Raw genomic sequence first — 12,691 nt, 5'->3', positions numbered from 1 at the left:
ATGTAATATATGTAAAATATATGTAAAATTACTCATAATTTTAAAAAAATGATATATATTTCGTTTGTCTCACTTGTTTATTTCCAATAAAATTTATTCCATGCTAAAAATTTCAATAAAGTCAATGATGAAATATATGATGTAAATTTTTATTTAAAAAATATAAAAAAAAGAAAAAGAGCATAAAGTTTGATTGCGATATACAGTTTTATTATCTGCATAAGTGAAGAGTACAGATTTTCCTTATCAACTGCGAGTTCAGTCAATACAGGCACCGCAGGTGTACTTTTCTTAATCATCTAATCGCACTAGGTACGCGTAAATACAGTAAAAATGTAGGCAAATCAGATGGGAGGTACAACATTAAATGCAGATGAATAATAAAATCCTGAGGGCCGAGCTAAAGTATCACTTTTGAAATTGTAAATACAGAACATAGAGAAAAGATCTCTTGTCACTGATATACGGTTGCATTTATAATATATGACTCCAGAATATATTAATCATTTGTAATATTATTACATAACTGCAATATATATATATATATAAAATGATAGCAGTAATAATAATAAATTCATGCTACTAATTTATGTTAATAGTAGTTTCTACAATAGTAGGAATTACAATAGTAAAAATAATAATTAATTTGTGTAGAATGTATCTCTGTATAGAATGTCAAACAGTTAAGACAGAATTTACTTCAACATAGAAAAATAGTTTGTCAATATATAGATAAGAGCAATTGTCCAACTGGTTCCTCCATTCGAATATTCATGCATCGACTCGAAAATCTGACACAATTTGACAGTGTGATTTCACGTTTCATTCGCGGTTTCAAGGCATTATAATAGCAGGAATTTGTCATGTAACTTGGATATCTTTATGGACGCATTGTGTGTCGCTTATATACAAACATAAATTAGTTCTTAATGCACTATTATTATGTAATAGTCAGTTGTAATGGTTTGCAGAACTTTAAAGCAACTTATCCACATTATAACCATAGTTTTATAACAAAAACAAGATCTCGAACATGATTGTGTATTATCTGTTACGTTATTAAGTACGTACAAGCACAAAGCATCTCTTTTGCGTGTACCTTTTCCCCCCGCGTCTTCGTTTCTATCTTATTCCAACTCCTAATGTTAAAAATACAAATCGATATTTAAACTGTCGATGGTATTAGGAGTGCAATTTAATCAGAGGGAAAATTGAGAGATGTGTACCACCCAAACGAGCACACACTCTCAACAAACTCATCTTCCCGTTTTGCAACGGGAAGATCTCCGAGGTACTTAAAGAGCGAATAAAGACTTGTCTTGATCTTTGTTAATTTGGCGCTGAATGTTCTGGTTACCAGTAGTTGACGAGTTCGTGCTGGCAGTTGTTGTGGATAAGTTTGGTAAAGCTTCAGCTGCGGCTGCACGTTCCGCCAAGAATCGCTCAAATTCTGATGACGTCAGTGATTCTTGATCACCTTGCGCTCCAGGCTATAATACAGATATATATATACATACGTATATCATGACATTTTCAGCAAATTCATCATGGAAAATAAAACGTATAGAAACTTAGGTAATATTACTGAGACTCAGCTATGATTATGGAAGCGATTCACATTCGTACAGTACTTACTGTGCGATCTAACCAGGCTGCCATTTCATTGAATTCAGACTCCAGGTTCTGCTAAATATTCAAAAACAAACACAAACATTGAACGAAACGATAAAAAGAAACACAAATATGGTAATGTTGATGCAAACAAAACAACAGTAACATAATAAATATCACCATGCTCCTTTAAAAAGAATGAGTTTATGATGGCTAATATTTACACATATAAGCAAGATTTATGTTCAAAGAATTACCATACCTTTGTGGCCCTTTAGTACATATGTATGTATGTCTCTTAAACTTTATCTATAATATTTGCGTTTGAGACAACTTCAAATATTTTTCTTAATAGCTTTAAAAAATATACAGTTATTTATACAGTGATCTAATATAAGTTTTTTAAGGTGTTCTAGGGTTCCAAATAATATTACAAAATAATTTTAAATACTCTATAACATATTTGAAGCTGCCTTTTATAAGATTTATAAGATTTATAATAATGCTATCAACACTTAGATTTCATGATTACCCAGTCCAGTGTATTTTTAGGAAATTATTATTAAAATTAAAAATAAATTGTAGAGTTTGAATATTTATGTTTAACTATATAAAAAAGAAATAACGTAGATTTACGATTAACGAATTTGTCATGTAGGGAAAACTTAAGGAATCATGTTGATCCTGAAGGATTAGTTTAAGGAGAAAAAAAATGTTACGCACATTAGCATGTGTAGTAGATGCAGTCTGCTGTTGCGGCAATTTAGGATTATTGCGGTTGAGGATTGCTGTACTTAGGCTTCCTCCTTTCACTTGTTCCTGATTATCCTCGTACTTGCTACCACTGCAATCAGAAATATTAAATTATTATCGTAGAAACTAGGAAAATACGTATACTGAAGTAAAAATTAAGTAAAAAAGTTCGAAATAATTGAATATTAAATATATGTGTGTGTGCATGAATTGTGTATTTTCTTGTTGGTTTCATAAATTAATGTATGCTAATCGTACATTGCAGAAAATGATGGAGTTTCTTATGTTAGTATTTCTTGTTACGCTATCTTCTTATGATAGTGAAATTTTATCAAACAATATTCACTTGTATAGCATAAAATAATATATCAATAGACTATAGAAATAGACTATAGAAAACGCTGTTTTGATGAAAAGACTTTGACGATCTCCTGCCGTCATAAATGTAGTAGTTTCAACTACTACATAGTAGTGTAACAAAAACATATTGTACCTATTTTTTGTTGTCTCGTATGTTGCATTGCGTGACTGTGCAAACATGTCGAATTCGTCGCTCTCTCCTTCCTTCTTCTCTTTCCGCTCGACTTTGTTTTTCTCTACATCTTCTGCTGTAGCTATTGTGTTTAATAAAAAATAAAATAATATTTTATCAATCTTTTGGGAAAAAGTCCATATAGACACGGCTGAATATATGAATAAATCATACATGTTTAGTATAATTTTAGTGTTCAACGCAATCTTTTGTTCTATTAAATTATTATGATTTTATGCTCACCAAGTTCATTCATCTGTCTCGTTACGCCATCCATATCGTCAGACAAATCTATAAGCGAATCCCCTTCTTTTTTGGTAAGAGGTGGAGTCGATTCAACATTTGGTGGCTGTCCAATCGTTTGGGCCAATATAGTGCTTGCCGGAACTTGCATTTTGTTCTTTGTATAGCGCGAATAACGAAGAAAGAGATTATTTAACTCATCGTTAATGCGTAATAATTCTGCCGTCATTTCATCGTGAGCCAATTTGCCGATCAAATCGACAACACGAACTTGCATCGCCTTACATGTTGAATGAAGCTCCTGCAAATGATCATTTAAAGATGTGCATTTAGGCTTGCTAATAAAAATCTGCATATTGAAATTTACAAAAATAATCTCATAGAAGAGGAAAATACTTCAATATAGCACACACAACATATAAATTTTTATATAGATATGGGTGAATTTCAAATGAAAAGCAAATAAGATTCTTACAGTTAATAATTCAAGATCTGCAGAATCTGGTTGTTGGTTATTACTTTGGTCCGGACTTGTCAGATATGCCAACATTTCTGACAGTACACGCATGTTTCCTTGAACGACATCGAGCTCACTTTGTAGTTTGGCCATTTGTTGCTCGTTCAATTGAGTTAACTGGCCGACGGATTGTGTCTGTGTTGGTAAATGTTGCGTTCCTAATGACACAGGCTGTTCGCTCATACCCAGGAGCTCTCTTGCCGGAGCTTGCTCTGTTTCAGGTACACTCTAGAAAAGTAGTATTAAAGGAAGATTGGTTAGGTGTGTATTCAATGAAATGAATAACAGCATAGTTTCACTTGGACAGAGAGCTCACTCTTTCTGGTGTAATAATCGGTGCCATAGCATCCAGATCAGTCATTGGGAATTGTATGCCCTTTATTTTTAACTCTTGATAAATCTGCACAACACCTTGAGTATGTGGCTGATGGCGGAATGTATCTGCCCACGTTTGGATCAAACTCAAAATTTTCTCTTGTACTGCAGTGGGTGGTTCATTCTTTGGACCAATTAATTTAACCAGCTCCTGCACAAATTCTCTCGAACAGGCATGAGTGTGAAAACGTTTCCCACAATTTTTTACACATGTCTCCAATACCTATCAAATAACATTATCCCAATCACTTATACAACAGCACAGCATACATACCAACATGATAATCGCAATAGACATTATCACAGTTCTCATAGATATAATAACACACAGTTCTCATAGATATAATAACACAGCCTACTGAATCTAATTGGACTAATTATGTAAATTGACTGAAGGTCAGCAGTATCAAACGATACTTGATTATAGTACTTGCAATATTACTTTATTGTTACAAATGCTCACAAAATTGATGTATCATGCACATAGTTGCAACTATACAAAACAAACTGTGCAAACTTCATCGTATTTATTTGACATAGCTCTACACATGCAATATTTTGTAACGGTTTAATACTAACAGTAAGCGTATACATGACTATAGTATAATTTTTGCCTGCTGCTTGAGTAAGTCTGCGTTTGATCGCCTTGATAGCATCTCTTGGCCCATCCTCAGTTTCATTTATAATGTCACATATCTCCATATTAAGCGTCCAATTCTCACTTGGTAAGTTACCATCTGTAGCAGACTCTGTAAGAGCAAAATGGGTAATATTCAAGATACACCATGGAATGTGCTGTTACACAGGTAGTTTGTTCAGTGGCTAATGAGTGACAACATTCTCCTTCGCAGTTATATCATTTTCATTAGAGCAGAGGACAGAAGAAAAGTCGTATTTGTAGGTATACACTCATGAGTCACTGTGCGAACGATTGATTTCTGTCTCTCTCGTGCCGGAGGCGAGAGCCCAGAGAATACGTAAAATCTACTTGACATAATCCAATAACGAGGTGCGTAAATAAGGCGTTTACCGATCTTTTGTCCTACTGGCGTGGAAAAGGGATTGACTATTCCGAAAAGGGACATTTTCTCGGAGAGCGTAGGACCTGCGTTGACTGCGTTTTCTGCCGCGCGTATTCACTCGCACATATGTAACGTCGCGGCTGATAATCGCTGACGGTGACACAACGCGCACTGACAATCCGTCAATTTCTTGTAACTCCAAATGACAGAATCATATGACCTACGCAACGGTACAGGCGGACATCAAATCCCAAACGTCACGGAATTACGCGACCGGCCAATCGGAGCCGCGTCTCGACGTTGTGGTTTCGCAATAAGTGCCGAACGCCCTTTAAATAGGTCCGATACACCTTGCAAGTTGCGCTTTCCGCACTTTCTTGCCCTTCCCTCTTTTCGTTCACGACGGGGCGCGAATACGCTCGCCCTTCTCGAGTGCAGAAGTGTAACGAAATGCAGGTAAAGATAAAGCTATAAACAGCGTGTAATTGGCTCATAGCGTGTTCGAAAATTCATTGTGCGTCTTATCTCGTTTAACTGTATTCCTCCAAGTCACTCAACGATTTACTATTCCACATAAAAGTGTGGATAATTCTGGAAATAGAATCATTGCGAAATCGTGCTCATGAAAGAAACGCATTTAAAGACCAAGAGATCGAACGTGCTTGCTGAATACAGAAAAAAATGTTCTCGATGAGAATCTCGCTGAAAATAACGAGTGCACAAGAGTGGATAATTTTAGAACAAGCTTCTCTCAAGTCTGGAAGTGCGTATGACAACTGCACTTGAAACTTTTTCACTACTTCGCACAATGTATTAATTCAATCGTTGTTGGAGAGACAATTTAGACTAGATACAACAGCTTATTTTCGCTCAATGACATATATAGTATATTTTCTAAATAATAAATAAGCTATATGAGCTAACCTCGTATATCAGAAAATTATAAGTAAAGGCTTATCGTGGCATATTTATATTTATATGGCATTAAAAATTTTTATGTTTGTTACGATACATACGTTAAATTATTTTAGCAGAGAGAGAGAGAGAGAGAGAGAGAGAGAGAGAGAGAGAGAGAGAGAGAGAGAGAGAAAGAAAGAAAGAATTACATTTATGTCTATATTTTTTTAAACTTTCATTATAAAAAGCGCCTCTAGTGATTTATAAGGCTTTTGATTAACAATAAGCTACTTTTAGAAACACTTTTAGCGATAAAGGGATTCAGAATACGCGTATTTATATTTATAATAATTTAGAATCATTTAATAATTTTTCTACTCACTATCGAAACAGTTTAATAGAAAATAATGTGTGTATAATAATTCTTAATACTTGATATTTCTCAACGCATGGGAAATTAAATATAATTAAATATAATTAAACATATATATATTTACAATTAGAAAGTTTTTAAGCCATTCAGTCATATAAAGATTCAAATTGCGTCGAATATCATTTGATACAATTTCCGAAACAACTGCGGACTTAAACATTTGAAATCATCCAATACATATGAGCTCATCGCATGGTAAACATAGGATGAGTCATCGCAAATTATCATATCTATCATGTCTACGATGCGCATTTCTACACTTAAAATAGGACATTTGCAACTCACAGCAGCGAATAGAATAGGATAAGAATAAAAGTGCAATATACTGGAGTGTAGACCGCATATGCGGCGTGACGGACCAGTTCAAGGGCAGACTCTTATGCAAATTTATTGGCTCCATTGCTACAACGTAGAAAATGGGAACCAATAAAAGTGTGTTATTCGCCGAAGCGGTGTGACGTTGTTTTGCCGCACTAATTGCAAATCGTGCCGAAGCTCAATGATATTATTGTACTGACGTACATTGCCTTGCCATTTCGTCTGATATGTATTAAAACGAAGTATCACGAATTTGATCATAAAAACATTTTAGGGAAGCGCGGAACCGAGAATCGCTTGTGAATTATCGGAATAATTTAACGCGGAATAATTATCGGCAATTGCACTGAGAAAAGACAGTTTCCACGTGAGAACCACCCAATTGTGCATTCAAGTATTCAAGATGCATTCTTGTCTTATTCAGAGTAGAAAATGCACATACAATTGAAATAGGCGTCAATAATGCATAATAGGTGCAATTTCCGGATTGCACGAGTAATTTTGTTCCATGATTTTTTTTTGCAGTGTCATTGTAATCAAGATCCTTCATGACATCAGCGGAACATTTTATTAGTCTTATAACAGTAGCAAGTGCAAAAAAATTAGCCACTGCGCTTGTTGTCTGCTTTATTATATATCATGGAGTTATACATCTTATTTATGGTATAGTAGAAATATTAGATTACTTTAATATATAGTGATTTCTTTATTTATTTCATATACTGTTATCAGAAAGTTCTTCTGTTAGACAATAGTGTTTTGTATGATATTGATTGTTTGACATTAATTGTATGATATTAATTGTCTTTTTAATTATTGTTGAACTTTTTAAAAATGTCAAGTCATTAATAATCTTCTTTATGTCCAAAGGCAGCGATTCTTGCAAATGGTTATTGACAGAAGGTAGATATAAAGGAGATAAAGAATGGCAACCATATGGATGCATGATGCATCATTATACACAAACGTAAGATCATCCTTAAAATAATTTAAATACTTTTTCATATAAAAAGAAGAGTTATTTTTATAATTTTTATATACAGAGACAGCAGAAGATGTATGCGATATCTAGCTTTCATGGGCCACCATAATCATTTTGTATTTATTGGTGATGCTAGAGTAAGACAGTTGTATAAATCCTTTGTCTCCCAATTTATGGTTGACGGCAAAGCGTCAGATCTCACAGAATTGCCTGAGAATTCAGACTTGAGCTTCAATGATGGGCAACTTAAGTTAAATGTACAATTTTTATGGAGACCACGACTTGATAATTCTATGATAATGGACCTCAGAGGCTGGATGGTAACATGTATACATTATATATATTATATAAGTTTATCTATACAAAATTATTATAGATGAAATAGTCCAATTTAATGTATCCTTCATATTAGAATACAGACGCACCTAGTGTAATCGTCGCTGGTTCCGCCGCAGCTGTAATTCTGGCAAATAATAACAGCGATACCCAGCTTTATTCAGAATATAGTACTGGTCTGATCCGACTGGTACAGCCAGTAGATTTCCTGGCTAAGAAGGGATCTCAGTTTCTGTGGCTCTTGCAAGATCCTGTGCTAAAAGAAAGACTGCCTGCACAGTTGTTGAGTTTGGAGAACAAACAAATCAATCTGTGCAACAAAGCAGCAGAAAAGGTAACACCAACTCAATAGAATTCTTCTGGCATTATAAAGGAAAAATTAAATACTTCATAATCGCCACACACAGATATTGTCTCATAGTGAGGCTCACATATGGCAAAGCAGTAAACTAGTCGGTACAGGTGTCCTTGAACAAAGTCCAGACGGCTATTTGGCAAGTCCATTGTCACTCCGTCATAAAGTTCAGATACTGTTGAACACGTACTGCAACGACCATATGAATTTTGACGATGGCAGCTGCTGCAGTTATCCCGAGCCAGCAACCACTTTGCAACTGCTAAGTCTGTCTGCGCTTGCCTTATGGTAAAGAATTGCTTGGTTATTTATTTGTACACATGCTAACAATGTGCTTTACGAAGAAAGTGAGTACGATAATTTGCCGTAGTATAACAATAGGAGGAGCGGTGTGGCTGTACAGAAAGTTTTGCAAGTATCGTTCGGAGATATTTTACTCTCACGTTACCACTGAGGAAGTAGAAGATGCGGAAGAAGCGGGTACTTCGGAAGTCATTCAAATCAGACAACCTGAGGAGCAAGATTTTTACACTCTCATCACGTCATTGGCCCTTTTCTCGATTATATTGGCATATTTTTACTTGTGTGACAGGTAAACGATAGCATGTTTAACCGAGTCTGTAATTTTATCTGTATACTGTACATACAATATATTTAATAACTTTCCGTTTATACTCTATATTTTATCTGCAGAACAAATTTCTTCATGAAGGAGAATAAATATTACAGCGAATTCAGCTTTTGGCTACCACTTGGGTATATCTTAGCTCTTGGATTATTCTTTACTGAAGATCGTGAAAGAGGCCCGAGCGCGTTAAATAGAGAGCAAACGGATGAATGGAGAGGTCTGATGCAAGCGGTCGTGCTGATATACCACGTTACCGGTGCCAAAAATGTCTTACCCATTTACATGTACTTAAGATTAATTAACTCAGCTTATTTATTCTTATCTGGATACGGACATTTTTGTTATTTTTGGCAAACTGGTGATGTGTCCCTTGTTAGATTTGCCAGAGTATGTATCGGGAAAGTCATATTTTCTAATTGATATCGTCAGCTATATTTTTGTTTATAAACAAAACGAATCTCTATGTTTTAGGTCATGTTTAGACTAAATTTATTGACGGTATCGCTATGCCTCTGCATGAACAGGCCGTATCAGTTCTATCACTTTGTGCCGTTGGTGTCGTTCTGGTTTCTGGTGATCTATTTTCTGGCCTGGTTGCCACCTAGAATATACTCTGGAAGTTTGGCAGAATATGGTCCGAGGGTTTTATTGTACTTCGCTCTGAAGCTTTTGGGACTGGTGTCGATAATCACAATACTGTATATGTCAGAGGTAATACTTTTTTCTTTAGTATATACGATTCTTTGAATTACGAAGCATAACGCGCCTCATTAGTGCAGGTGTTCTTCGAAAAAGTTTTCGTCACGAGGCCTTGGAAAGCGTTATTCGTAACGACCGACGATGATATTCGCGAGTGGTGGTCTCGTTGGAGAGTCGACAGGTACAGCGTGGCTTGGGGTTTGACCTTCGGAGCTGGCCTTGTAGCTCTTCAAAGAATAGACCATATCCCAGGCACTGCTCTATCTTCTCTGTTGGCGTTGGTTTCTCTGATCGCGTACACCACCTTCACGATTTTGTGCCATTCTGTATCCGAGTGCGAAGAAATCCATTCTTACGTCGCTTTTATTCCGGTAAAACATCTGGCTTTTTTTTTTTATTGCTCTTTCAGTTGTAAATCTAATTATCGTTTGATTGTAGATTATAGGATATATCGCTCTGCGAAACGCGTCGCTGGCACTACGGGGGAAACATTCTGCGCTCTTGGCCGGCTTGGGTAGAATAAGCTTGGAAACTCTAGTCGCACAGGGTCACATATGGCTAGCGGCGGACTCGCACGGAGTGCTCGTATTATTACCGCGATTCCCAGTATTAAATCTATTGGTCACATCGTTTATTTTCATTTGCGCCAGCCATGAAGTAAGTACCAATTGCTTTTTCCATTACTAAGATATGAGATTGTAATTTCAATAAAAAGCAAAATCTACATTATCTGATGGGAATTTTGTTTTTCAGATTCATAGATTGACGCATGTATTGGCACCATATGCGGTACCAAATGACTGGAAATTAGTAGCTCGCAATTTGCTATTATTCATCACTGTGCTGATACCTATCGGCATTCATGATGGAATGTTTTAAAACATAGGACTGTTATCTTTATAAAAATCAAAAATATTAGCAGTATTAACATGCAGTAAATACCCAGATAGCCAAACCTGCGCGAACAGATTTCGAGCAGAGCTTGCTATCAACTTTTGATGGCAAATAGATAACAAATTTGATGCAGGATCTGTTATATCAAATCTTGCTGCCAAATTGCCGCCAGATATGCGGCAGAGCTTGTTGTCGGATAATTGCTGCAGATTTGCAGCAAAAACCGCGCAGAGCTTGTAGCAATTTGACGGCAAATTGGCGGCAGAAATCGCGCAGACCTTGCTGCGCTGCAAGCTTTGAGCGGTTTTTGCTGCAAATTTGGCACCAATTGCCCGACAACAAGATCTGTCGCCAAAACCGTAGCCTAATGTAGACACAGATGGCTATGGTTTTGCTGTGGGATTTTGACTAAATTTGCTGCCAATCTGCGCGCAGTCTGCGCTCAATTTGCTTACTGGGTAAGATTTCATATCATGTAGCATGATGAATAAAGATGAGAAACAAAGATTAGAAAAATTAAGTAAACAGATATATCATGCTATTCTCTTATAAGATAAAATAATAATTTTATATTGCAATATATGTTAATTAATGAGACTACAGTTGAATTACTTTAGAAATGTCAGCTTATTTATTTGTACATTATATCTTATTTGTGATCCACACAATTTACTATTTTGTACAATTATTCAATCTTTAATTACAATCTATGTATGTAGTATGTAATATATCTAATTATAAATATGTCATTGTATGGAAATCATATAAAGCCTGACCTTTGCAGGAAATAATCTCTACACAGAACAAGAATCTTTTAATATGAGCAAAACCTCCTGAACAATGGAGGTTTTATTTGTTACCTAAATTGTGCTTTCGTGTTGATAATTTTGCAAATTCAACTAGTCAATACAAAGCTAATTGTTGGTTATTTATACATTGTGTTTTACATGGCTTGTATATATATCATAACCAAGGGATATTGTATTGTCATAGAATACTCTATATCGTGTCGGAAGGAAATAAAAATTAATGACTTGTGCCGGAGGCCATATGATCCATTCAGCTATATACAATTTGTGTGCTTTTGTTTGGATTTCTTCTTTCAATTCTGCCAGACTGCTGTTCTCTAACACAGCTAATGTCAAGAAAAACAAACTTATACAAAGAGGCGAACAAATTAATTGATCTATAACCACCTTTTTTAGAACTATACCAATAGTACGTCCAGCCATTTTAGCATCCAGGAAATTGTACCAGTAATGGCAAAGTATACCAATAGACATACCAGATATGGCCATGTTTCTTGTTCTAGTAAAACTCCATCTATCCCATTGGCCCTAAGATGAAAAAAAGTTATTCTGATATTATAAAAATCATAGAAATAGAGTAACTCCACATTTATTGAACCTTTGATATTTCATAACGCTGCTCTAGAATATCTCCTGTACCAGACAGAGAGACTGATATTCCTACATTTGTATATAATAAATTTTTAGGTGAAAATAAGCGTTTTTTTATAACATTTATTCTACCAAAAACTAGTCCTATTCCTCTTGTAATATTCATCATCTAAAATATAAAATATTACTTTAATTGTTACATTATTCGATTTTAATTGTGTGTACTAATAACATTGTAAAAATTTTTTACTGCAATAATTACGATAAAAACCAAAACAAATCCAATTATTTATTTGAAAAAACAGCTTTGTTATTTTATTCGTGTTATTGTAAATAACTGTGAATTATCACATACCACAATTTGATTTTCAAGAAATTAAATATTCTAGTTATTTAATATACATAATATATAAAATAATGACTATATTACAACGGATAACGAATAAAATTAGGAGTTATACAAATAATCACACGTTACAGGCACCCATTTGGAGCTACAGCTAACCAACATTTATGAGTGTAGTCCACACAGTGTTTCAAAACGCTACGGAATGTGTACAGGTCTATTCTGTTTAGTTGATGGATAGAATTCTCCTAAAGTCCTTAACTTTTCTTCCAAATACCCAAGAAATTCACTATCTGACAGCCAATTAGAGCGGCTGACAAGCTTGTCATACGACACATGTAATATTAGCC

At 35.1% G+C, this 12,691-nt stretch overlaps 3 protein-coding genes across 18 annotated transcripts; 1 reads left to right on the top strand and 2 right to left on the bottom strand.

Annotated features, from left to right (window-relative positions):
* Positions 1 to 188: 188 nt before the first annotated feature.
* Positions 189 to 5,213, bottom strand: LOC116844287 (TOM1-like protein 2). 3 transcript variants are annotated; one of them, XM_032815624.1, is made up of 9 exons: positions 5,062 to 5,213; positions 4,611 to 4,780; positions 3,973 to 4,254; positions 3,615 to 3,884; positions 3,140 to 3,440; positions 2,858 to 2,978; positions 2,335 to 2,455; positions 1,636 to 1,686; positions 189 to 1,490 (listed from the first exon to the last, which is right to left on the bottom strand). In XM_032815624.1, the coding sequence occupies exons 1-9, from the start codon at positions 5,114 to 5,116 to the stop codon at positions 1,296 to 1,298; spliced, it is 1,566 nt and encodes a 521-aa protein (XP_032671515.1). In that variant the 5' UTR covers positions 5,117 to 5,213; the 3' UTR covers positions 189 to 1,295. The 3 variants fall into 3 exon arrangements, with proteins under 3 accessions (XP_032671515.1, XP_032671516.1, XP_032671517.1); XM_032815625.1 differs by having other exon boundaries at positions 1,636 to 1,683; XM_032815626.1 differs by lacking the exon at positions 1,636 to 1,686.
* On the top strand, positions 5,022 to 11,339 carry LOC116844284 (N-acetylneuraminate 9-O-acetyltransferase). 9 transcript variants are annotated; one of them, XM_032815615.1, is made up of 13 exons: positions 6,568 to 6,893; positions 6,976 to 7,068; positions 7,227 to 7,364; positions 7,572 to 7,668; positions 7,745 to 8,003; positions 8,096 to 8,353; positions 8,427 to 8,662; positions 8,745 to 8,966; positions 9,068 to 9,389; positions 9,474 to 9,713; positions 9,782 to 10,072; positions 10,140 to 10,358; positions 10,455 to 11,339. In XM_032815615.1, the coding sequence occupies exons 3-13, from the start codon at positions 7,250 to 7,252 to the stop codon at positions 10,578 to 10,580; spliced, it is 2,385 nt and encodes a 794-aa protein (XP_032671506.1). In that variant the 5' UTR covers positions 6,568 to 6,893; positions 6,976 to 7,068; positions 7,227 to 7,249; the 3' UTR covers positions 10,581 to 11,339. The 9 variants fall into 9 exon arrangements, with proteins under 9 accessions (XP_032671509.1, XP_032671507.1, XP_032671506.1 ...); XM_032815614.1 differs by having other exon boundaries at positions 6,569 to 6,893; positions 6,976 to 7,095; XM_032815613.1 differs by having other exon boundaries at positions 6,569 to 6,901; positions 6,976 to 7,095.
* On the bottom strand, positions 11,204 to 12,578 carry LOC116844291 (mpv17-like protein 2). Of its 6 annotated transcripts, none has more exons than XM_032815642.1 (4): positions 12,474 to 12,573; positions 12,003 to 12,164; positions 11,809 to 11,932; positions 11,204 to 11,730 (listed from the first exon to the last, which is right to left on the bottom strand). In XM_032815642.1, the coding sequence occupies exons 1-4, from the start codon at positions 12,504 to 12,506 to the stop codon at positions 11,525 to 11,527; spliced, it is 525 nt and encodes a 174-aa protein (XP_032671533.1). In that variant the 5' UTR covers positions 12,507 to 12,573; the 3' UTR covers positions 11,204 to 11,524. The 6 variants fall into 6 exon arrangements, 5 of the variants coding, with proteins under 5 accessions (XP_032671533.1, XP_032671532.1, XP_032671535.1 ...); XM_032815644.1 differs by having other exon boundaries at positions 11,567 to 11,714; positions 11,792 to 11,932; positions 12,474 to 12,578; XM_032815645.1 differs by having other exon boundaries at positions 11,572 to 11,721; positions 11,792 to 11,932; positions 12,474 to 12,578.
* Between the last annotated feature and the right edge of the window lie 113 nt (positions 12,579 to 12,691).

The sequence above is a fragment of the Odontomachus brunneus genome, unplaced genomic scaffold, assembly GCF_010583005.1.
Source record: "Odontomachus brunneus isolate Ranch 3 - 2012 unplaced genomic scaffold, Obru_v1 Obru_scaffold_040, whole genome shotgun sequence".
Taxonomy (NCBI): Eukaryota; Metazoa; Arthropoda; class Insecta; order Hymenoptera; family Formicidae; genus Odontomachus; species Odontomachus brunneus.
Note: the sequence above shows the minus strand (reverse complement) of the source record. Positions and strands in the feature narration are given on the sequence as shown.